At 35.0% G+C, this 26,639-nt stretch overlaps 1 protein-coding gene across 3 annotated transcripts in view; it reads right to left on the bottom strand.

The window, feature by feature from the left end:
* LOC128237387 (protein unc-80-like) overlaps positions 1-23,384 on the bottom strand; it is a 60,538-nt gene extending 37,154 nt beyond the window's left edge. For 2 of the 3 annotated variants that reach the window (XM_052952883.1, XM_052952885.1), the window contains exons 1-13: positions 23,238-23,384; positions 14,752-14,800; positions 13,942-14,037; positions 10,825-12,473; positions 10,380-10,602; positions 9,835-10,085; positions 9,385-9,626; positions 8,057-8,113; positions 4,562-4,743; positions 3,233-3,396; positions 2,350-2,482; positions 1,377-1,533; positions 260-493 (exon numbers count right to left, since the gene is read on the bottom strand). In XM_052952883.1, the coding sequence (XP_052808843.1) occupies positions 260-493; positions 1,377-1,533; positions 2,350-2,482; positions 3,233-3,396; positions 4,562-4,743; positions 8,057-8,113; positions 9,385-9,626; positions 9,835-10,085; positions 10,380-10,602; positions 10,825-12,473; positions 13,942-14,037; positions 14,752-14,800; positions 23,238-23,329 (3,529 nt within the window). In that variant the 5' untranslated portion in view covers positions 23,330-23,384. The remainder of the gene's footprint in view (positions 1-259; positions 494-1,376; positions 1,534-2,349; positions 2,483-3,232; positions 3,397-4,561; positions 4,744-8,056; positions 8,114-9,384; positions 9,627-9,834; positions 10,086-10,379; positions 10,603-10,824; positions 12,474-13,941; positions 14,038-14,751; positions 14,801-23,237) is intronic. The other variant, XM_052952884.1, reaches the window with a different exon arrangement.
* Positions 23,385-26,639: the final 3,255 nt, after the last annotated feature.

Here is a 26,639-nt window from a genome sequence, read left to right as displayed (position 1 = left end):
TGTTTGCTGGTAATAATAAATTTCTACTTACACTTTCTGATCGAAAAGCAACATCACGGTACAATAATATAGACAATCATAGTTATTAGTCTTGCTACCGATACAAGTTTTCCAAGTGTCATGTGAATATCTTTTAAGTTTTTGAATTATGGTAAAAGTTAAAATTTTGCATGTAGACGTTGATGCAAACAACAGGACCACTAAGGCCATCACAATACCTTGACCTTTTTCCTCGTAAAAACAAGCTAAGAACTTATACCTTTATTGTGTTCAGGCTTGAGTGCCTTCTTGGCAAGACTCTTGAGTCCCCCCTCTATCCTCCTGCGCGCACTGAGGAATGTCAAGGTCGCCTGACTGGCCGTCTTGAAGGACATTTTCCCCTTCAGTCCGTGTCGGTGATATCCTGTGTCACTCTTACTTTCTCTGTTCTCCATTGCCCCACCCACCTCGCTGCACCCATCCTCCTCATGGTCAGACTTGGGCTTTCTCCAGCCTACAATCAACAGTTCTTGGACATCTTTAATGATTATTTATATTGTAAAATGTGCAAGAATCATATTTCAAGGATGTTGCTATAATTCAAATATTTTTTTTCAATTAAACGATTTTATGGATTTTTTGTGTGTTTTCATTGGAAGTGTAAATGAAATAAAGATAAAAACTTACACATTGTAGAGGCAATATAATGGGAGTAAATTAATACTATGTCTTTATACAGTTGAACACCACTATTCCGAACACCATTTATCCGAAATGATCGCTATTTCAAATTTATTTTTCGGTCCCAATTTTACCTCTTCTTTGTTTAACTAAATTTTTGGTCTTTAATCCGAAATCGCTATACCTAAATTATCCCTATTCCGAAGTAAAATTACCATCCCCATTTGGTATTTCACACCTATTAATCAATTTTTAATTCAACATGATCTTGCCATAGTTTTTTATTCATACATGTGCTGACATTTCTTTTTAAATGTTTTATGTTGTTTTAATAAAGAAGTATAATAACATATTATTTGTTAATTATTAAATAATAAATTAACAAATATTTTTATACAAAATATAACTCAAACTGAGTGTATCGTATTGGTAACGTTTAACCGACATTGCAATTTTCACGACTTAGTATTTCACATCATCTATAATTCGCAAACGCTGTCATTTGCGGAAGATTGTTAATTAGAAACACCGCTATTCCGAAGTAATTTGTTGGGTCCCTACAACTTTGGATTAACGGTGTTCAACAGTATTATGTATTGATAAACCACTAAATCAATATGGGTACTTAAGATCACACTTCATCAGGTGAACTGGTATGCACAGTCAACATTATTCAAACAACAACAGTCAACTAGCATCTCTAAGCATGGACTCACCAATATGGAACTTGCTAAACTTCCTCTTAGGTGTGCTGGTACCGGATGGTCCATCATCCTCGTTGCACGAGAGGCTCGCACGTGGGGAACTCTTGCCCGTCATCTCATCAAGAATCTCAGAGTCACTCGCCGCATACTGCTGCTGAGCCAGGAGTTGCTGAAAGGAGGGGAATTTTATGTCTAAGTATGAAAAAGAGCGATGCAGAGTTAATGCTCATTTGTTGATTTTGATGTAAAAAAGGGGAATAACAAATTATAAAGACAGAGTTATAGCCCTTTCTATAGATGTGTGCCTTGTGTCTGGCAAGATGTGCACCAAGCTTCATGTAAATTTTGAGTAATTGCCAAAGTTAACGTAAAAGTTTTAGCCAAACAATAATTCTAAACAATTTAATCACACACGAATTTGTTTTTATCTTATTTCATTAATGAAATTCTATATATATTTTCAATGAAATACTAAAACACTATCCCATCATTCAATGCCTGTTTACAATACTTTACAATACAAAAAATGAAGGACATATTGCATTACAAAAGATAGATATGATTCCAACACTCTTAAATGAAATGTATTGAAATTATGATTTTAAAATAACTACACTATTCAATTTTATACGGAACCAAAATGCACTTAATACCGGCAGTATACAAGGGTGTTTTTTCTTAACACAACCATTTAGTAAAAGGCTTAAGCAAAAATAAGAAAAGGGAACTTGTGTGTATGTGTGTGTGCGTGCGTGCGTGCGTGTGTGTGTGTGTGTGCGTGTGTGTGTGCAGTGTTTTTATTTATTTTTACTGAAAAGCAGACGAGCTAATAAAAATCATTAAGTTAAAGATTGGGCTTTTCAATTTACTTGCTTAACATCAGGCATATTCTAATTTCAGCAGATCTTTTTTTTATTTAAATCTTTCAAAGATATTTCTTTCATGATATTTCTGCTTTACAAATGAAGTATAAAGTTATTCATACCTTTTTCAGTTTCTTCCTGAAGAGAGATTTGCGTGATTTCCCTCCATTTTCCTTCAGTTCGGCAGCAATGTTACTAAGGACCGCAGCTCTCTCCTTTTCATCTCCACTCTCAGATGTCACTGATGTGGTCCGACTGGATTCAGAAAACAATGCATGTATCCATTTTTTACACTTCTATTCTTCATTTTAAATAACCTTGATATCATTGAAAAACATAAGTTTTGGAACAAGAAACAAATAATAGAACTGTTCATTGCTTAAAGCTGCACTCTCAAAGATTGACGGTGTTGACTTTTTTTATTTTTGTCTTGGAATCCGCTGATTTTGGTATCAATGCCTTCAATTCAGTCATGTAAGTCATATAAGATGATTCACAATAGAACAAATCTATATTAATTGGAAAAATGCCGAAAACTGATTAATCTAAAAGCATTAATAAAAGATTTAGCCAAAAACATATTTTTTGAATGTAAATATTAAAAACGGCGATTTGGTCTTTTGGCAGTATAAAAATCTTGTTTCACTTGTTTTCATACACTAATGCCAAAATTGGCAACCTCTTCACTCATAGAAATATCCTGAACATTATCAGACAACAACACTTATGCCACCAGTAAAAACATTGCTATGACATTTTCTTTTCATATTCATCTCTGAAAAAAAAGAAACTAAATGCTGATCTTAGGGAAGACAAAAAGACTATGACTTTAACAGTTAAAATGTTCTCCTTTACACAAAAGACTAAATATTAAACTAAAATCATGCAACTTTAACAAATGAATACCAAATTTTAAGTCAGCAGACATGAAAAAATGGTTGGTAAATGACAGTCAAACTCGTTTACATGCGCTAAAGGGTTAATGTAATATCTAAATTAAAGTACCTAATGGGATGAGAGGTTGGGGTGACCACCTCTTTGGCCTGGCTTGCCTTGGTCTTCAGGTCAAAGAGTGAGTCAAGCAAGCCGCTTAGAGCCACACGCCTGAATGTGCCACCATGAATCTCCTTGAAGTATGTGATCAGCTGACGGATGTCACAGAACAAGCTCTGGGATGGACAGAAATACAGGATTTATTGATGTTTTTTTTTGGAGATAAATGAGACACATATCTAGAATTATGAAACACAAAGCATTTGTGAAAGTTATTTTTAGTTAATTAATTAACAATATATAATTTAATTGGGATTTATGTTCACTATACACAGAAACCTAGATAAATAAAAATATGTTGACTTTTAACATTCAATATAGATGATATTGATATCTATGCATATCAGAAATATTGTCTGAGTCTCTTCTTTATTAGTGTAATAACATTGTTTATGTACCTTTATTTTGTTTGATGAAGTAATACTATAAAAAGTGAGGTAAAGCAAGATGATACAACAGAATATAATTGTCAAGTGATGTTGTTTGCGTTAATGCAAAAACAGTATGATTCACTTTTAAAATAAATATAAATTGGTTGTCACTTAACTTCTATGTTTTTGGACAATAAATTCAATAGATAATGCGGCCACATCACCATGTATCTGTGTAATTAATTGTCATAAAAAATAGTCATCTATAATTTGATATTTTGTATTCAGAAAGTGATAAGATTCAAATATGAAAGGTTTCTATGCAATGATTGACAACATAATGGCTTTAATTATGATTCAGATTATTTTAAGCACGTCCCTATGTGGTTCATACTATCATGACAAAAACCTTAAGATTCACCCCACACCTAAATAAGATTTACAACAACTAATGCAATTGTTTTGATATACCAAAAAGGATGAATAAATATTTAAAACAATGCTTCTTATGAAGGATGCCAAGTTTAATTCGAAAGATAGGTGCAGAAAACATAGTATTTCTTACTCATGAGACAATAGCTAAGATCACAGCACTCATCAATCATATATTATTTTTGCATTTTCAGCTTTTAAATACATGGTTACAATCTTGTTATCAGTAATTAATATTTTCCATAAATGCATTATTAGGTCAGTAGTAATTTTCGAACAGAAATATGAAAGTCTACAATCTGATTTTTTGTCAGCAATATTATATCACTGGTTTGCAGATATTAACGTAAAAAATTGCTCTTTCCGAGACAAAAAATAAAAAAGTTGTAAAAATGCAGCTTTAAAGGTGTATCACTCAAACTTTATGTTTGTTATACATGATTGTGTATGTGAGTGTCACTTTAGACAAACTACCTACAATATTATCACTGCTGTAGAGTTCCTTCGTGTTCTCCACACATCTAGAGATGAAGGTCTTCATGCTGTAGGACATCAACACGCCCTCCACTCCGCGATACCCCACCCCACCAATGGGGTGGCCAAAGTTGTTTGTGAAATTGTTGTTTGGAAGTGCCTCCGTGGATACTGACTTTCTATTACCTAAAACATACATAAAATTACATATTAGATCAAGTAGCGGAGTCTTTTCAGAAATAAGGCTAATGTGTATAAAAAATGCACCTTATAGACAAATCTATTATTCATTTTATTTCTTTAGGTCTTAAATGTAGGCAAGAAATATTTTGTAATAAATGTTTAAAACATGTTAGATACATGTATTGGGTATATTAAAACATTTTTATATCTTGTTATTGACTGCAGAGAGAGAGACATGCTTGAAATCTTTCAATAAACCAAAAAATGATTTCAATTTGATACAATTATTAACTCATGCCATGCAAAGCATAAACATTTAATTTTAAAAATGAAATCAGAATTGATTTCCTGTAGGTTTTGTTCTCTCAAACAAATTATCGAACAATGGCATTACCGGTACTCATGATAAATTATAATCAAAAGCATCCACATGTATATGAAAGTATTGATAACCTGACATCGTTGCGAACTAAGTCACATTGTGATGATAATTGGTTGTTTCAATGTTAAGATCCCAATAAATGAATATATATTTCTTAGTGAGCGCCATAAGTATTTTTCAAAGTGGCTGTGCCACAAGTTGAATACTAGGTGTTCACGACTTGAAATTTACTGTGATCTTATGCTGAAACAAACAACTGCAATAAACTAATTTCTTTGAAACAATAAAAGAAATAGCATACCTGGTGCATAAAATTAAAAAAATGATATAATTTTTTTTTAAAGATAACACGATTAAAAAAAAATAATGCCACTTTGAAACACGAATTGAAAATACATGCAAAATGATATTTAATTTGCATTAAACAATTTTGAACATGAATCTAAAATATTGAATTGAAGCATGGCTACATCACACTGAGGTTATAAACCCAAATAGTCAAGTGTTATACTGTTACAATGCCTGTAATTTCTCAGCAGATCTTTCCCATCATTCATCAAACATTGAAATAAAAGTTTGAAAAGAATAAAAAACTGAGAGAAAGAAAGACGAAAAACTTATGTATAACTAAAAGCTATACCTCAAAGCAAAGTTGCCATTTTATAAAAAGCATATTATATTATGTATAATGGTAAAATAAACTTTTGGAAACCATATATGTCCTATTAATGCACACAGTATTTACCAGTGAAACGATGAATTCATTTCTGAGTAGCTATATTACCCATTGCAAGTGAATGATTATTTTCTTTCCTGAGCAGAAACCTAGCTAGTCTGAGTCATCGACAGCACAAATGCTTTGCTTTCATGCATTTATACTTAAGTCAGCAGTTTTAGCAGGGGAACAGTTCAATTTTGTGAACTGTGCAGTACAAGTGTAGAGTGTATTATCACTAAAAGTTCCTTTGATTCCTTTAGTTTATTAAAATAAGAGAGCCCTGGAACATACCCTCACGCTTGTCTGTTTTTTTCCTGTCAAAATTTAGGCATAACTCCAATGTGAAATAGACAGCATGATAAATCTTGCTGTACATATTGCGTATTGTCTGTTGGTTAAGTTTCATTTGGATATATTACCATTTAAGCGAGTCAGACGGACACATTTGGCTACACCCCACCCCACCCTAAAATCGTCCTAGTTTACTTTTAATTTCAATATAGAAGAATAAAAAGTAATAAAATACACTCAAAATGCACAGTTTTAACTAGAAATTGTAGAAACATTATTAAGAGTAGAAACATAATTAAGGGATTACAATACACTCTAACCCCCTTGGGCAACATTTTAAACCCAATAAAATTCTGTTCTGAGCAAGGACACCAGTCAAAAGGTTACACTCCTAAGTTATGCCCTTTCTAACATCATACCCTAGATCCACCCCTGACCCTTTCTAACATCAAACCCTAGATCTACCCCTGACCCTTTCTAACATCAAACCCTAGATCCACCCCTGACCCTTTCTAACATCACACCCTAGATCCACCCCTGACCCTTTCTAACATCAAACCCTAGATCCATCCCTGACCCTTTATAACATCAAATCCTAGACCCATCTCTGACCCTTTTTAACATCAAACTGTAGTTCCATCCCTGACCTTTTCTAACATCAAATCCTAGATCCACCCCTGACCCTTTCTAACATCAAACCCTAGATCCACCCCCGACCCTTTCTAACATCAAACCCTAGATCCACCCCTGACCCTTTCTAACATAAAACCCTAGATCCACCCCTGACCCTTTCTAACATCAAACCCTAGATCCACCCCTGACCCTTTCTAACATCAAACCCTAGATCCACCCCTGACCCTTTCTAACATAAAACCCTAGATCCACCCCTGACCCTTTCTAACATAAAACCCTAGATCCACCCCTCACCCTTTCTAACATAAAACCCTAGATCCACCCCTGACCCTTTCTAACATCAAACCCTAGATCCACCCCTCACCCTTTCTAACATAAAACCCTAGATCCACCCCTCACCCTTTCTAACATCAAACCCTAGATCCACCCCTCACCCTTTCTAACATCAAACCCTAGATCCACCCCTCACCCTTTCTAACATAAAACCCTAGATCCACCGCTGACCCTTTCTAACATCAAATCCTAGATCCACCCCTGACCCTTTCTAACATAAAACCCTAGATCCACCCCTGACCCTTTCTAACATCAAACCCTAGATCCACCCCTCACCCTTTCTAACATAAAACCCTAGATCCACCCCTGACCCTTTCTAACATCAAACCCTAGTTCCATCCCTGACCTTTTCTAACATCAAACCCTAGATCCATCTCTGACCCTTTCTAACATCAAACCCTAGATCCACCCCTGACCCTTTCTAACATAAAACCCTAGATCCACCCCTGACCCTTTCTAACATAAAACCCTAGATCCACCCCTGACCCTTTCTAACATCAAACCCTAGATCCAGATCTGACCCTTTCTAACATCAAACCCTAGATCCAGATCTGACCCTTTCTAACATCAAACCCTAGACCCATCCCTGACCCTTTCTAACATCAAACCCTAGATCCACCCCTGACCCTTTCTAACATCAAACCCTAGATCCAGATCTGACCCTTTCTAACATCAAACCCTAGATCCACCCCTGACCCTTTCTAACATCAAACCCTAGATCCACCCCTGACCCTTTCTAACATCAAACCCTATATCTACCCCTGGTTACCAGGTTTGTGTGTTAAGGTCAAGGTTCAAGATTTTCCAAGCCACCAACAATAAAGACATCAACAATGACGTCATTGTTATAGCGAATATACCGACTTGTTACTTCTTTGAAAACAGAGAGGGTAAAAACCCGCATAATTATGATAGGACATTTATGGTGGTTAGTAATGCACCAAGTCAGCCATATAGACCTGAAGCTTGGGAGACCGGGCTCGTAGAATTGGAAACTGTACTTGTTTTCTTTTGGGCTGAAAAGTGACCATAGAAACACTTAAGTCAGAAGATTAGAAGTAAAGAGAAGTACAGAAGTATGAAAACATTAATTACATAGTTTTCATTTCAAATTTGAAAGATAACAACATAAATTGTGAGCTAACATAACATCATTTCATAAAAATATGATCACATTATATGCTTCTTACATATCATTACAATATCATTTTATACTCCTAAATATAACATGAAATTATGTAGTATTAGTGGTTTGAGTAAAGTTAACCTGTAAAATTAACAAACTAATTGTCATCAAAAGAAATAGTTTTTCATTATTTCACCACCTAAAAGTGAAATTTTCTGCTTTATCATGAAAATGACTTATAAAAATTTAAGGTGAATGAATTCACTGTGGTTTTTCAATGTCAATTATTGTGACACATTTCTTATTTAGTCTCCTAAATAACTGTATTCAGGCAAATACAGTGGAGCTCTGGCCAAACAGTGACATTTATAGCCAACCAGGCAATTTCAGTTCTCAGGAAATTGTGGATTATTGATTTGTCAGGGAAGATTCCAAGAAATATCTTGTGTTGCAGAAACTGAAGGATTGGAGAAATAATCCATGGCCTACATATAATGCAGACCAGTATCAAGGTATCAGACATTCATTTATATGAGTTTGGGATGCCTGGAAACCCATAGTATCGTGGTATCATTTGAAAGAGTTTTATGCGAGTACAGGAAGAGTATGTAAAAATTGTACCTAAAAGTATATTACAAATTAACGTTTTTGGCCTAGAAACATTGTCATTTCATGTCCGATTTCAGTTGAAATAAAGAGCAAAATAACTTTATCTGTAATGTATTTTCGGTCTTTTCTTTAACATATTAGTAATTAGCAAGCAAAACCCCTTCATATGATATCAAACTTATAACTTGGGTCACCAGGCTTCAAAATTCAACGCTATCAAAATAACAAGCTTATTTTTACATCCAACACCTTAAACTGAATCACATTTCTTTTGTGACTTCTCACATGATATGAGTAATATGATAGAGGTAATTGCTGAGTAATTAATTACAAATGTAATGTATTACTTATTCTTGTAAAACAATTGCTGATTACATCAATACATATCACTTATCCCAATTTGCATACAAAGGAGAATCACCTTTAAAGAAATAAAAAGTTCCTTGTAGAGTCATTGGCTCGTGATACCAGTAAGGTAGACAGGCTTTTTCTTACTGAGCTATAGAATGACTCACACTTATGCATGGCATTTACTTTTCAGCTACAACTTACTTTGCTGAGACAGAAGGATCTGCTGGGGGTCCACACAGAAGCCAAGAAAGGCGTGAAAGAAGTCCACCACCTCCTGGATAGGCCGGGTCTTCACAGAGTTCTTCATGTAGCTGCAGAACAAGGGCCCATTCAGCTTTTGGAGTCTCAGTAGACAGTTGTGGCCTTTCTGACGTAGCAGGTCTCCATGGCGACCCCTCAACCCGTCCCCACAACCGTGGGGGCAGCCCAAGGACTTGTAGATACTGAAGCAGAAATTATGGAAATGTAATGTGATTGTTGTATATATACTTATATTTGTGCCTTGCAATATCATTTTAACAGAATCTGACTATGCTGAAGCAACAGACCTCAGTCTTTCCTAACCATGATGACAGATTTTGTCTTTTTTCATTTGTCCCTCTTGTGCCCCTCCCTCTGCTCTGTTTCAAACAGCCTGAACTTATAACTCACCTTATAAGACTATCCATGGCCAGCCCAAAGGCAGTAATCTCTGTCTTGCCCATGTCGGTGCTCACAGACTGGTTGTCATCTTTCTTATCATCAGTCGCCGCAGCCCCAGCACCAGCCGAAGCCCCACCCCCGGGCCCCTCTTCCTCAACCTTTTTCTCCACAATGTCCAGGTCTAGGAGACAGTTGAGGATGTTCAGACCAACCTCACAAATCTTCTCACTTGTATGGTTCTTCGTCACATAGTGAATAGCCTTGGAAAAAACACAACAATAAAAGTTAAGTATAAATATATGAGTACAGTAAGAAACAAAGTCATAACTATTCATACTAACATACTTTAATCATCCAAAGATAACCCTTTTCACTTCTCTAGCCATAGAGTCATAGATACACCAATTTACTCTAAAATGATATAATGAGGGGTTTACTAGGGTTGGTTGATGTGGACACTTCTCTATGAAGGAAAGCATTCATGAATACCAAAATTGAACAAAATAATTTTAGATTCCATACCTTCAGTATAACCTTAATTTGCGATTCCATACCTGCAGTATAACCTTGTAATTGAGACACCCATTTTTCTGTATGTAGTGAACGGCTCCAGCCACCTCGTGTACTTCCTCCTCCTTTAGATAACTGATGTTTGTGTCTGTCTGACTGCGAGCAAGTCCTAGGGCCCCAGGGTCATCCCCACCTATTGCACCACTCTCGGGCTCGGGCTCCTCAGTTGGACCAAAGTCATACAGCCTTGACCAGCTCGGCTTCATTCTAGGGACAGAACAGATTTGTAAAATAATTTCCTACACTGAATGTCACATACGTATGTTAAACATGTTTTATTTATCTTATTATCTTTTTCCTCCCTCCCTTTTTTCCCCGATGCATTTGATGTATTGAAATCATAATACACAGAGGTCACTTGAGCGTTGTTAGATATATCATTCATGTTTGAAAATACAAATCCTAAGGCATGAGGATGTGAATATTTACTTCTGCGGTGTTTCAGCTGTAATGGTGATGATTGGTTTACCAACCACAGTTCCCCCACTTGTTGTTTGCTCCTGGGACAGGCTGGATGAATCATTGCTGCTGTGTTGACTGCTACCCTCTGACACCTGGTCTGGGGATGGGGGAAACTCAAACTTCTTATCCCCAGTTGCTCCCCAGCTTTGACTGTTCTTCACTGTCTTTTCCCTCTCTGGTGATCTGGCATTGTAGATATCAACTGAAGTTCGCCCTCTGGCCGTGTTCCAGTTATACACGCTAGCATACTCTCGGTGGGTTTTTGGTAGTGGATAATTCTCAAGCTTGGTTTTGAATGGAACACTTGTTGGAGAGGCATCCCCTCTTGAAGGAGATGGGGACTGTTTTCTTGTCACAACAGCCCTTGTACTGTCTGGAAACTGGCGTAGTTCTACCATGCAGACCTTCTTAAATGGAGGTTCACGCCTCAACTCAGATAAGAAAGGTTTTGCGACTGGCGACGTTGGTTCAGAATCACTGGGTATTGTTGACAGCTCAGGAGATGCTGAGGCAAATCTGTTGGACAAACTGCTAGCTGACTTTGGTATACCAGTTTGAACAGGATCTTTGGAGGATGAAGGAATACTGTTATTTCTCAGCAGTCTTGGATCAGCAAATGGAAGAGACCTACTTCTTTCTCTGTCTTTAACATCCATATGAAGTAATTCATCAGATATCTCCAACAACCGCTGATGAACGTATTTCAGCCCCCAATGAATTCCCTCAGTGGCCCACTGTAAGCAAAACAAGCTTTGTAATACTGCAACATCAAAGTAGCTTGCACTCAAGATGTCAATAGGAGCTGCTGCCCCCTTAACCCCAGCCATAGCGGCACTTGCTAACCTCTGTTTCACAAAGTCCCTATCAAGAGACCCAAGCTTTTCAAAGAAGCTCTGGCGGTTTTCTGGTCCCACATCCACGAAGCTGTCTTTTCGGCCACATCTACACACACTAGGTCCTTCATTGGCCCGGCTGCTTTTGATATTGTTGCAGAATTCACACATTGAGAAAACTGACTGAGATTCTGACTGGGACATGAAGCAGAACTCACTGTCACTCAGTCTGGCCAGTGGGGCATAACGACTGGGAGAGGTTTCACCGCTGGAGGATTGGATACTCTCTGTGTCCCCAAATGGAGACACGAATCTCAGGTTATCTGTAGAGGTACCTTTACCTATGTAGATGTTAGCAGCATTGGTGTTTACTTTAAGATGATTTCTTTGTGCCTTCAGGACATTCCTTTGAGGTTTTACTGGAGTTGAGAAGCATGGTACATCGGGTTGCTGGTAGTCCCACAGTGGTTGCCAAAGCCTTAAACCATTCTCTAGCTTTAAAGATTGAAAATCAGAGTCTGCAAGGGAGTTAACTAGAGGCGCAAAAAGGTAGACAAACAGCTGTATTGTTTTTAATGGATGGAGCATCGCATGGAGGGGTGGGATCTTGACAGTGTCGCTCATAGTGACGTTATCCTCACATTCTGAAGCTGCGTCTAGGATGATCCAGTGTAATGTGTAGAGTAGTTTTGTCTCACAGTTTGTAAACTTGGCTCCCGGATGCATCTGTCGCCGGTTCTCCAGCATTGCAGCACACGCGTGCATAACGTGTGGGAAGGCAACCTGTCATGATGTAAAGATTATATTTATTGAAAACACTGTTAAATTTAATTTAATGCTTTAGTACCAACTTCTCAGTTCATAACTTTAAAATAAAATGTTGAAAGGCAAGTTTAGTGCAAAATTCAAACTCATCTAACACATAAAGCTAAAGAAATACAAATACAGTCGAAACTCGATGGCTCGATATTCTAGGGACCGGCCAAAGTACTTCGAGCCTCGAGAATATCGAGCCAAGCGGGATTGCTTACAGAATGTTATTTTTTCATTTGTTACATAAAGTCTTATTTACCTCGTTTGTTATTGGCTATGCTATCTCCGCAAGAGAAGGAAGAGTATTTATTGGGCATAGTTACGCACCCTTAATTTCTTAATATGACTTATTCGATTATTAGAAAATATCATTTTATTTTTTATTTATAATAAAAATACATTTATGCGAAAACAAGCAATTGTAAACAGTGGGTAACACAAACATAGCTTTAAAGTTATATCAAAATGCATAGTAATTTAGGGATGGATAACAATTAGAGAAATAACTTAAAGTAATGGCATGTTTATTCAAACTGTTAAACCATTTAAATTCGATAATAATTATAATATCAGTCAAGCAATTTTAATCGATTAGCACCTTGTGCTAAATGAAGCCAATCAAACAAATCAAGGCGTGAGATTCTTAACTGAACCCGCGAAAATGACATCGCCCCAAGCAACCAAATCAAAGTGTGAAATTCTTGTTTGGGACCGCGAAAAAGACTTCGAGCGTGGAGAAATATCGACCCTCAAGATATCGAGCCTTCCGATCGAAATTTATATGAACAAAGAGAAAATAAAAATTGGTCCTTTTAATTTGGTTCGAGCCAACGAGGATATCGAGCCATGAGATATCGAGCCAACGAGTTTCGACTGTATGCTTATTAACAACTGTTCTAACAGCTGATAGTTTACAAGCCTGAGAAATAGCCATGGGATATTTGAGTATGTGGGATTCATGCACATAGCAGGGTAGATGGGCTTAAACCCCTTTTGAAATTGTTTTCAAATGATAAAATCGCTACATAATATCTAAAATACTTCATTTTCATTTATTTAGGTTACAAAACACTTATACTTTTCATTGAATTTGACTACCAAAAGTTAGGAATTTGACGTAAGTTAAGAAATGACTTAAGATGTTTTAAGAATACTGGCCCAGTTGTTTTACCTATTCAATATATAATTTTTAGCTTATAATATGTAAATAATTTTGTCAAACATGTCTTACTATATTTTCCTAACACACTATTCCTTATCATGTTGTCATTTAATCATTGCATATATAGCTAATAAGTATGATGCAATATCTGCAGAGCTTATAAGGCCAGACTGCACTATATAGTCCATTTAATTCATAGTACAATGTATGTATTTCTTGCAGATTTATGATACTCGGTTTATATAATAAAAGAAGTGTAGTTGTAGTGTACTGTACCTGTACCACCTTCCATCGGGACACACTCTGTATCGCCTCACACAGGCTCGGGGGCTGCCCATGCAGGATATTCTGCACCACGACTCGCTCAAACGACTGAAAACAACCACAGGAAATTTACCATTACAGTAAGAAATCAAGCTTAAAAGGATTCAGAGTACCATTCAAAAATATTTAAGTAATAAAATGTATTTATTTTATTTTCGGTAAAATGTAGTATACATGTACATTTGAACAAAGATACTGTATTATATTATTTGATACGTTGTTTACTTGTTTTTATAAAATCTCTTATTAAAGTACTTGGCGTGAACTTTCTAAAATCAGTTGTAAAGATTGAAAGTTATAAAATGTAACTGCATTGTTTCTTCTGTTTATACAAGTATAACAAGACATATTAATCGGTCCACATTACCTCTCTGGATAATTATTTAGTATTAAGATCTTGCAGTTTTCCTATAACTAACTTATAGGGGCTGTCATTTGGCCTCTTAAATAGCACCTTCATACTTGCTAAATGTGTTATGATATTTTTATTTGTATTTTGTATAACCCAGCTACGAACATTTTTTAAATAGCATTTTAGCACTACTTTTATCAGGAATGTGTTAAGTCCTAAACTTTAGAGCCCAGCAAAATAGGCCTCTTCCCCAAACACCTCTCATGACAACTGAATAACAAAATAATCATTGAACACTAAAATATTCAGCATTAAATTTACATATGACTTTGCTTATAGAGATACCTAAATTGTTTGATGTACACATCGTAGAAAAGATTGATCAAACATCATATCTAATTGTTACTTACTATACAAGATGCATCACAGAGTTTTCCTAGTTTTGGTCTGATAAATGGGCTGGAAAAAGAAGAAGATAAGATAATTACATATTAATTTTTTATGATTCATGGAACATACATACACCATCAGTTACAAATGTACTGCATTGTCAATACTCACCAAATAAATGTTTTCCGAATGAAGTGTAGTGAGAAATTGTGTTCATATTACAAAGTCCTAGTGTTATGATGAATGAAATACATCGTCTGCTTTGTTATTGACTCAGGAATATTTAAAGCAGATTCATGCTGAAATATTATTATCCATTTTGGGCTTGGATTATTGAGAGTGTACCCGACCCTATACCCCAGTGAATAACACATAATACTTAAAAGTTCATTTTCTGACGAAATTCTATTTAAGTTTTTATTTTAACTATTCAGATAGTTAGTTCATTAAACAATTTGATGGTAAATTTGGGATTCTTGTAATCTGACTTGCCAGATCAGATATTAAACCGTCACTCCCCCATTGTGTGGTCTTAGCTAAAAATAATCATTGATGGACATGAAATTTGTTCTTTTGGACTGGAGACAAACCAAAAGTGACCTTGACGTTTGGCCTATTTACCCCTGAAGGTCACCACAACCTTCGACCTACTGATATCAAAAACAATAGTGATCATCTTCTGGTGATGACCAACCTTCATACCAAGTATGAAATTCCTGGGTCCAAGAGTTTATTAGTTAATGAGCAGAAATGAAGTGTGATGTACAAACTCACAGACTAACGGAAAGGGCTAAAACAATACATTATACATGTATATCCCCATGAATGGAAGAGACATAAAAAATCCTTTCAACATACAGTTATTTGGACTATTCTGAGAGTCTGTGTACAAAAAAACAATTTTTGAGTTTCTTTGAACCTCTTTAGTCCTGATTATTCTGTAAAATGCCCCTGAATACACTTTATACCAAATGCCTCCCCGAAATAATGGGGCGATGTCAACAGTAACGATGTCAACACTCAGTTATGCATTTTGATTGATTGATGTTAACTTGAGGTTAAAACATCCTCAATAAACTGGTTGAAAAACAGTGTCTGGCAGTTTTTTCTCAGTAGAAAGGGATTGACAGAAATATTTGTATTATACACAAAGTAGGAGTCAATGTCGTATGATAGTTTATTATCAAAAATTGTGTCATCATGAATCTTGCACCAAATTGGGAATTCAAATGAGAATATAATTTTTTGATTTTATCCATCCTTCCCAAAAAAGGGATTTTTATAACTGGTTGAATATATACTGTATTCTGTATGCTGAAAAATGACAGTTTTTAATGCTCTAGTCTGGGGGGGGTGTATATTGTTTTATTGTGTGTGAGGAAGTGACGGAGGTGGTTGGGAAGCGTAAGGGAGGGAGTGGGGGGCCTAGACAAAGTCTCAAATGCTACTGCTAATTACTGGATAACATTTCATTTTCATTATCCTATACAGTATTGCGTGCAATGAGGTGGGGGACTGGCTAGTGTTTATACTATATAGTATCGGGGGGTATATTGTGTTAGAGGTGGTGGGGAAGGGAGAAGGGGCCTAGAAAATGGTTTCAAATGCTACATCTAATTACCAGAAAACACCTTAATTTCATTATCATATACAATACTGTGGGCGATGGGGGGAGGCTGGGTTTCATACTTTATTGTATTGGAGCAGGGTATATGGTGTTTCAGGGAATGGAGAGGGGAGGGGAAGGAAGTGAGAGGGAGGGGATCTAGAAAAAGGTCTCAAATGCTTCAGCTTTAATTACTGGAAAACACATTTCATTATCACTTACAATTTTATGTGCAAGGGGGAGGGTTGGGAAGAGTGGGATACATACTATATTGTATTGGAGGGGGGTGTATCATGTGTGAGGGGGTGATGGAGAGGGGGATGTGGGGTTTAAAAACTTCATATACTACATCTAAATACTGGTTTAACGTTCCGGAAGGCGGAAGTGCATTCTTAGTACGTTGATGTACTTGATTAAATGCAAATTGGCATAATCAGGTCTCCGTGTTGATGGAGAATATATATATAAGACCAGTTGACCCCTTCAGGGTTGAGCGTGCTTTTCTCTGAAGGGATCTGTTGGCCTTGTTGGCCTCACACGTTACACCTGTAAACACTTCAATTTTTCTTCAAAGTTAATGCAATAGAGTTAAATGTGATGCTAATATCAATTTCCATAATATATTATAATTAATATACATAAATGTATTAATTTGCTTAATTGAAACACATTCATGCATGATAGTGATATATGATACCTCATAATTTTATTCCATTTATCTTGTATAATATACATCATATTAATGGGCTATTAGCATATAAATATAACATTGCACTCATCCTTATTCTGAAGCATTGTAAAATTGATTTCATTATTTTTTTTAAAAGTGAACAAAATAAACCTTGTATGATAACATGTATTGTTCATTGGTGTTTATTTCTTTAATAAAACAAAGACATATACATAGGTTGTTACTACCTAAGTGCATATGTGCATGGCAAAAATGTTGCCCGTATTGAATTATGTTTCATAATTATGTGCAATAATTATTGCTAACTATGTAGATATCTTCATCGTTGAAATCAAACAGTTAAAATTAAAATACTTTATTTTTTAACTCGGACCCAGTCAATGCTATAGATGCAGCTCTATACAGGCAGTTGCCATCGCCAACAGTTTTTATGGGCTTGTATTTGGTCAAAATAACTGGATTGAGATGTGTGAGTATGTCACAAGAACTATTATCAATGTTTGCCGTTGTGTGACTTAGACTAGCCCTGTTTGTAAGACTTAACGACTTTCCGGACATGGCATGTTGGAGTCTGTAAGTAACTTTAGAATACTTTCGTCACATAATCCGCAGGTAAATAATACGTAATAAATATTTAAATGTCAAAACCTCTTGTTTCACCAAACCACATACGGTTCACGGACAAACATACTATCAATACTGATAACATAGTTCTACAATTAACATTTACATCATATGATAATCAACTAGTACATGCTGCAAATTTATAATTTCCTTATGTATTTTCTTCTAAAATCACCCGCAATTATAAATATACACATACTGCGGTCCTTTAATGCGTAATTATTATGGCATTTACTCAACATGTGTCACAGAGCCGAAAAGGGTTTACCCAAATAAACACACTTCCAATTATACCCAAACTGTCCCCCAAAAAATGTCCCGCTACTTTGTGGGGTGTCATATTACAGGTGATAATTATGTTGTTTTAAACATCGCCTGATTTTGTGTATTTGGTGTGGTCTGGTTAATATTGTCCATAAGTAAGCTAATTTATCTGAAGATGAGAATTTCGCTGTTTAAAAACTTCTTTTTTCAATTTTCATATAAAACAATATTATAATTTTGAAAGCTCTAAACTATACCAGTACTGTAGATCTAAGAAAATGATTTTAGCGACATTTTCGACCTATTTCAAAGGCAATGTTTCAAATATATTCCAAAATACTTTCAAATGCTGTTTATTGATCTAACATTTCCATAAGAATATACATTGCTATTATTTGAATCAAAATTTATAATCATTTTCATAATACAACAACTAATAAGTTAGTTTCACCTGCGTTAAATCGTCTTTTGGTTGGCGAAGGGAGACAACTATTTCACTGACATATTGTCTTAATTCAATTGACCAATAAGTAAATATTTTCATTAACTTTCTCATTTTTATGAGAGTGTTTTAGTTATATGAATATTATAAGATCATCATTAATTGGAATAATTGTTTATTTTGGAAGCTTTTATGTGTCTTTCGGTTGGCGAGTCGGCACGCGCAATTCGATCTCGAAAACTGAAGTTTCAACTGCCTATTACATCATTATATTTTTCTCTAAAATTTGGTTTGGTAATGTATTTGTATAATATTAATATAAAAACAATAAAATAAATGCATTAGAAGGCGTCCTTCGGTAACTTTCATGCGTATTTTGGTAATTTTATCCGTCTCGGTAAATTATCGTATTTCGTTAAGTACAGTATCCGCTTACCGCCCAGTTTAATATGAACGATAGCGTTGAGAATCGTCCGATTTTATAAACATGCGGCGGAACTCAGAGTCTAATCAGATAAGCAAGAAATCATTCTTGTTTTGAAGTTATTTATTTTTATGCTTATGCACATTGTTAAGTGTAAAAGATTCTTACATGTACCAACGTTTAATTTGTATTTATGTCCGTAAACGCCAATTGAATATTGTCTTGAATAATAAACATTGAATCATTAAAGTATTGCCACTAATTTTATTGCATCATAAAGCAGCCGACTATTTACACGAGTCTGAACCATGACCTCTGACGTCAAGCGTGTGATCAATACAATGTAGAATATACTTTATATATTATTGGTGGTTAAAAATAGCTATGACGTTTAATGGAATTTTCAAAAGAAAACAAGGCAAGAAGGCCTTCAAAACCATGTGCTGTGAACTTTGAAAGTGTGTTTGACCTCCTGATTTTCCAAAAATGTGTAACCTAGAATTTCTCGGATGAAATGTGTTTATCAGTCATTAGCAAAAACATGTTTATAAGATGCATGTGCAACTAGTGAAATACGACTGCATTCTTGTGGTAAGCTAACTTCATGCAACACGGGCAGAGGAAAAAGAATAATAGCAATTTACTGGAGCCGTCGTAATCGGTTGAAAATTTTAATGTACTAAAAAAACTTTAGCGTAGACAAGTGTCGCAGAGTTTCGCAGAGTTAACCCCTCCGAGGAACGCCAAGCTTGTTAATCTTCGGTCGACTGATCACCCTACGAGGGCCTTAAATTCAAACTCCGAGGAACGCGGACAGTCGATAAAATCATTGTGTTGGCCGCGATAGCAAAAATTCGCTGAGGGAAACGGAAAGTGGGTCTAACTCGGGCTGGTCTAATTCGTTGAGTGTACTGTAGCTTCTTCAATTCGTTGGATTGATTTCAAAAAAATTCACAGACAATAAATGGATAATGCACTTCAATATATTAAACAGGTTTTTGAGTCACACATTTGGAAGGTTTGGGGGAGGGTGCGGGATATTTTAGTATTTTGGGATTTTTTCTCTTAATCAACATCAAATACTCTTTAGTTTCATTTATATTTATTATCCACATTTGTTATTACTGGTGCCTATAAACCATTAAAGGATAAAATCAGACGAGCATTCAGCACCCGCAGGTGGTTCTCTTGTTAAAGTTTGGTTTCATATGATCTTGTCATATAATGTTATATACAAACATTTTTGAAAATGATATTAAAAAAACAACACATTTGTTTTAATTGCCTATAGTACCTAGCACACTGTCAATGTGATCAACTAAGACTGCTTGTGATGAATGCCATTCTTTGGCAAAGACTTAAAATGTCAAAGATGCACTCTTGCCAAATAAGGTGTACTACAATTAATACATATGTTTTAATTTACAGAAAAGGATGAATAAATATCAAAAACAATGGTTATTGTGAAGTATACCGAGTTTAATTTGAAAGAAAGGTGCAGAAAACATGGTATTTTTACCTTATGAGATGATAGTTGATCACTGTTAATCCTTAAGCACTCACCAGTCATTGAATATTTGTGCGTTTTCAGCTATTAAATACACGGTTACAATCGTGTTATCAGTAATTACTTTTTTCCATAGATACATTATTTTGTAAGTAGTTCAAGGTTTATCACTCAAAATGTATTATTGTTATACATGTATTATACATACAGTATGTATTGATTTTAAATAAGAATGTCACTATAAAAAATATATTTCATAAGCCAAGTAAAGGGTATACAACATAGCATCAGTCAATCAAACAATCATTTTTTCTTTCATTCGTTTGTCCGTTCTTTGGTTCAATCAATAAATCAATCAATCAATCAATCAATCAATCAATCAATCAATCAATCAATCAATCAATCAATCAATCAATCAATCAATCAATCAATTGATTATCATTCATTCAATAAATCCATCTACTGAATAAGACATTGCTTTTTTTATATGGTTCGCGAGTTAAAAAATGGACTTCTTTTCTATTTCAAATAAATGGGGGCAGAGTTTTGGACCCTTCTATTAAACTACCATTTGTTTACTGTTGTTATGAAACCAAGGTTTTAATTGCTGGGGGAAATGATTAAAGTGAATACAGAGTTAAAATTGTTGTCATTTAACCATGACATGTCATTAAACTCTCATCAACTTGTGTGCAAACGTTCAAGAAAGAGTTGTTAGATTAATCAAAGTTTGCACCATGAAAGGAGTGTTAAATGTATCACCTCAATAATATACGTGCTCTGTAACTTACTTTAGGATTTTACAACAAAACACTTCTTGAAGCCACAATTAGGCTGCTAATTTAGAAATTCTCAAAACCACCTTTTAAATCACTTGACAATTATAGGATTATAGCTGTGCATGTGCATCTCTGGAAACAAGACTTAGCGTACTTTAGCACCAGACAGAAAACAAACAAAAACATCATAAAACATACAGACCATATTTTTGAAAGGCGCCCCAGTGGATTTTGTCCAGGATTCCAGGGGATTTGGGTCACATACCAGGGGTGCGTGCCAATTCACCTTGTTTACTTCTTTTTTCCAACATTTTTATGAGACACTGTCACTGTACGTCATATTGCATAATAAAGGCACTCACTTACATAACAAAATATTTCATATAAAAATATGTTTTAGAGACAATTTAATGGGCTTAACTTCCTCTAAAATTGGATACAAAACCTGCTGCCTTTCAGACTAAAAGAAAAAATGGAATGAATATATCAATAATTTTCATTTCTTCCAATTCCCAAATAGTCAGATTTGTTTGCATTTGATCAAAAGCAAATTAATTTAATTTTTTGTTTAAGTTCATAAACATGTTTCCTTTTGGCATTCATCAAAAAAATAAAAACCTCATCACTATATAAATAAATACGAGTCATTTTCATCCGAATTGTCTACTTTCAGTTTCTCTTTTGAAGTTCTGTTATTTTTCGATATTGCTGATGAAGGTCAATGTTATGAATGTAAACATGTAGGGCGGAGGCATGACAAAGAACAGCATTGTCTATTAGTTATCTTAATCCTATTCTGTACTGAATAATTTACTGTCACCTTTAAATTATTAATCCTTTTATTGACAATGACACATGTTTTAACACAATGTGAAGAACTCTTAATTTGTTACATCCTCTCTGATTGGATAAAAAAATAAAGTTCAACCAATAAAATCCACATTTTATCTGACCATTCTATTTGACACTTCTTTTGCAAATTCTGTCAGTTTCAATCAAAAGAATACAACACGTGTGCCTTGCTGATTTATTAAGTGTCACCCATGAAGTGTTGTTAATACTCACCATCAGTTGATAATCCAATTAATTAAGCTTCAGGACAGGAAAGGCATTATGACAAACATGCTAATATAATTTAACCCTGTGATAAATTTGCATAATTTTAAACACACTTTTTTAATTCCGGGGGGATATTCTTCCCCGCCGAGGGATTGGTCAAAATTCTGTGTGATTTTTCCCCCCGCTGGGGGATATGGCATGTATGATAGAAAGTGCTTTTTACTATCCATTAAATTCATCAATTAATTCATCCATTTATACACTGAATAGCGGTCTTCTATGTTAGAATAAAAAATGAAATAACAACATGATGTAGAACCACAATAATTGAGTTCATTGGAAAAAAATGACTGTTACTTAATGATATTAAACAATTTGTTTTCTCTTCTAGCCCAATTGTTATATTGTATTGTGTATACATTGTACTATTGCATTTAAATGTTCACTGAAAATATAAATATGTTTAAAACAAATGTGTTTGTAGGCTATAAATTCTTCAATTAAAGGATGCCTCCTTGTGGTATGGCCTTAATATGAATAATGAAAGAATGAATAACTATCTGTTTTTTTTAACTGTATACATAGGATGTGTAACAAGTAGTCATATATGATATAATAAACAATTTTATTGAACAAGTTCAGGAAATATGTAAGTAAAGCAAGCCTTTACTGTAGCATTTGAGATCTTTTTTAAAGCCACCCAGTCCCCCTCCTTACACTCAATAAACCCCCTCCAATACAAAATAGTATAAAGTGTTTTCCGGTAATTACCTGTAGCATTTGAGACCTTTTACTAGCCCCCCTCCCTCTTACTCCGGATATACCCCCTCCAATACAATACAGTATGAATCCCAGCCTCCCACCTTACCCTTGCGCACAAATATATGTATTGGATAATGAAAACAAGAGATTTTTCCAGTAATTAAAGTAGTACTTGAGACCTTGTTATAGCAAGCAATGTCAAAATAATAATAAAGTATCCCCCACCCCTCGCACACTCTATTGTATATACTTAATGAAAATTAAAGTGTATCCTGTAATTCAGTTTTCCGGTAATTCCAACAACCGTGAGTTAAGAACTAATTTACAGACATGAAAGTAAGTTTATACCTCGTCTGTCTCCAGAAAAATGTTTGAATAGACAGTGGAACTGAAAGATCATTGTCAATATCTTCGTTTGCTTGAGATTTGCGCTTCGGCATTTTTGCTATAAAGTTTTATAGCTATTTTTCACGAGCATCTTTCTCCTTGGAGTCGTAGCCGCCATTTTGTATAATCAGCATCTGCATCATAATTGGACATTCCCATTGGTCGATTACACCGAGACTTATAGGAATGGGCTACACATAACTAATTTTCTTTTCATTTTTGAATCCCATTTATAAAGTTAATGAAAAGTGTCCCGGTTTTTTTTTCTGCCTACTGAAAACATTATTCTAACATAGATTTTCAGATAAACATATAATTTACGCAAGTTCAGATCTGACTTTTTTGTCTTTGTATGCAGTATTTGTTTTTCTTCAAATATTTCTGATCACGGACCAATACACATAGGTCCGTGTTGTCCATTTTTCAGAAAAAATGGTGTGTGGATGGGTGGGGGGTTTGACGGGGACGGTGCAACCGATAAAAACAGCTTAATGAACTATTTACATTTTTAAAACAGAAAGTTTTATAATGTTTACTTATTATGGACTATAATTAAAAGTGTACATGTAGAAATGCGTCATTTTGTCGCGTTTTCCTGCTACAGTATGAGGCGTTACATTGTTCTTTAATTTTTCGTCCGCCATGCATTGTTAATGTTATATGAAATTTTATCATGAAGTAGGCGCTAACCGAAACGTTAAATTTGTTTAAAATGAGATGGTACATATTCATTATTTGTATTATCCCACTATATATATATATAGCAATGTTAAACCTAAATATATATATATATATATATATATATATATATATATATATATATAATATATATACACACATTGTCACGGTAATATGGGGCGTAGACCTACCACTTGGCAAAAGCCAAACCTGATTTTTAAAAAGGCACTTTCACGAGTTTAAGGCAGTTTATAAATCATATGTGTAGCTAATAACATTTGTCATTATTATCACGGACCTACTGCGTATGAAACGTTATACATGTATATGGTTTATAGGTACATGTGATTATGAACTTAAGACAACGGGAATGAATTGTGTATACTGTTTTAACGGCTTCTGTTTTTAAACGAAAACAACGAATGAAACTGACATCTATGATTTATATTCATTAACTGAACTCATTTGGCGTTATTGTCCTTTAGAGTCTCGAACAAAACATCGTTATATATGGTTCAACTGTCAAAACATATGCTTTCAAGAATCGGCTTCATGGAGAAGTTATGACCTCTTGGCTTGGTCGCGAACCTATAAACCAGATTAATATAGGTACGTGGCCACATATAAGTGAAAATCCTCTTGATTGGTCAGTTCAAAAACTGGTCTGCGAGTATGATTGTTTTTTGTACCGAATTCCATTCCCCAGCCATCTTGGAACCGTGATTAGCCCTAAATCAATTAAAGGCCTAGTTTAAGGAATGTTTGGCACGATAATTCCTTGATGTGCATCTCCAGTTAGTTATACTGGTGTCACAGAAGGGGCCAATTTCCTGTGTATTCGTTAATTGGCTCAGGGCCATTTAGGGTCCATTTCTGTAATAAAACTTCCAAAAATGTACAACAGGATACTCAACATCGGATATCTGATAAGACAATTTGGCAATTAGATTAAGATCAATACACAGAGGTTGTTTACTATACACGTTTTTTATATATTTATTTATTTATTTATTTATTTATTTATTTATTTATTTATTTATTTATTTATTTATTTATTTATTTATTTATTTATTTATTATTTTTTTGTGGGGTGGGGTGGGGATAGGGGTGGGGGTGGGGGTGGGGGGGGGGAGGTCACCTTAAGATGGATTAAACTAAGCCTTTTAGGGTATCCTGTGATACACCGGCAAGGTCTTGCGTATGTCTACGATTGCGTATGTTCCAGCAGTGCGTTTATACGCGGCACATGAAGGCATGCATGTCCATGGAGGCTCCAAGCTGTTTATTATCCTGTGGCACAACAACCACGTACCCACTTAGGCTCTGTGGGTCCGGGCGTGCACATCATGTTCAGAATTGTGATTTCTCGGAATACGCCTTAAAAAACCTTTTAAGGGGGTCGGACCCAACCTGTAGCAAGTCATACTAATTTGTCTTAATACGCCCCCGAATTAACGACACGTCCCATTGTAACTGTTTATTGCACATGCATAACGAAGTTTCTCTAATTCATTTTTGTCACATATTTTGTAAGCCTATTCCTTGGTTATTTTTCGATTGTTTTCATCGTTGAATTAAATACTTCAACAGGACATATTTTCGCAGAGGACGTTTCATACGTGTTTGCTTGATAGACACCAGATGATACAAAAAAAGAAAATCGTCAAAAACTTACATAAAATTGACATCGTTGAGTAAAACGCATCGAATTTTACTTACTGATGTATCACATCGCTTAGGACACATGTATCTTTCGCAGTTTTTGCGCATTTTTATAATTCGAAATTTACTTGGGTTATCTACTTAAATCCCATTAAGTTTAGAAATAGCGTCAGCATATTTTTTGTACTCACAAACATATATGATTTAAACTGGAAAACATGATGAGCTATTTTAAACGAGGAAACACAGGCGAGACAGGAACATGATTGTTGCGTTTATTATTTAAACCATAAAATAGATGCATTATCGGCCTCCTACTAGCTCGCATTGACATACACTTATCTAGTCTCTAGCCCCCTTAAAGGACTTAAAGAACTAAAAAAGAAAACACAAGAAAACTGAAAACCTTCGTGACGGATTTCCTGTGCTTTAGGGGACCGTTTCTATGCGGTCACTCCGACATTTATTTGTGTGTGATTTAATGCATTCGTATGCGACTTGAAGTGTTGTACTGTGGATGTGTTGTATTACATTTGGATGTTGTGTTTTGTGTTTCATTATATTTGGATATTGTGTTGTGTGTTGTGTTATATGCATGTTGTGTTGTGTGTTTTATTGTATTTGGATATTGTGTGTTATGTGTTGTGTTATATGGATGTTGTGTTGTGTGTTTTATTCTATTTGGATATTGTGTGTTATGTGTTGTGTTATATGGATGTTGTGTTGTGTGTTGTATTATATTTGGATGTTGTGTTGTGTGTTTTATTATATTTGGATATTTTGTTGTGTGTTGTGTTATATGGATGTTGTGTTGTGTGTTTTATTCTATTTGGATATTGTGTGTTATGTGTTGTGTTATATGGATGTTGTGTTGTGTGTTTTATTGTATTTGGATATTGTGTTGTGTGTTGTGTTATATGGATGTTGTGTTGTGTGTTGTATTATATTTGGATGTTGTGTTGTGTGTTTTATTATATTTGGATATTGTGTTGTGTTATATGGATGTTGTGTTGTGTGTTTTAT

The sequence above is a fragment of the Mya arenaria genome, chromosome 6, assembly GCF_026914265.1.
Source record: "Mya arenaria isolate MELC-2E11 chromosome 6, ASM2691426v1".
NCBI classification, from domain to species: domain Eukaryota; kingdom Metazoa; phylum Mollusca; class Bivalvia; order Myida; family Myidae; genus Mya; species Mya arenaria.
Note: the sequence above shows the minus strand (reverse complement) of the source record. Positions and strands in the feature narration are given on the sequence as shown.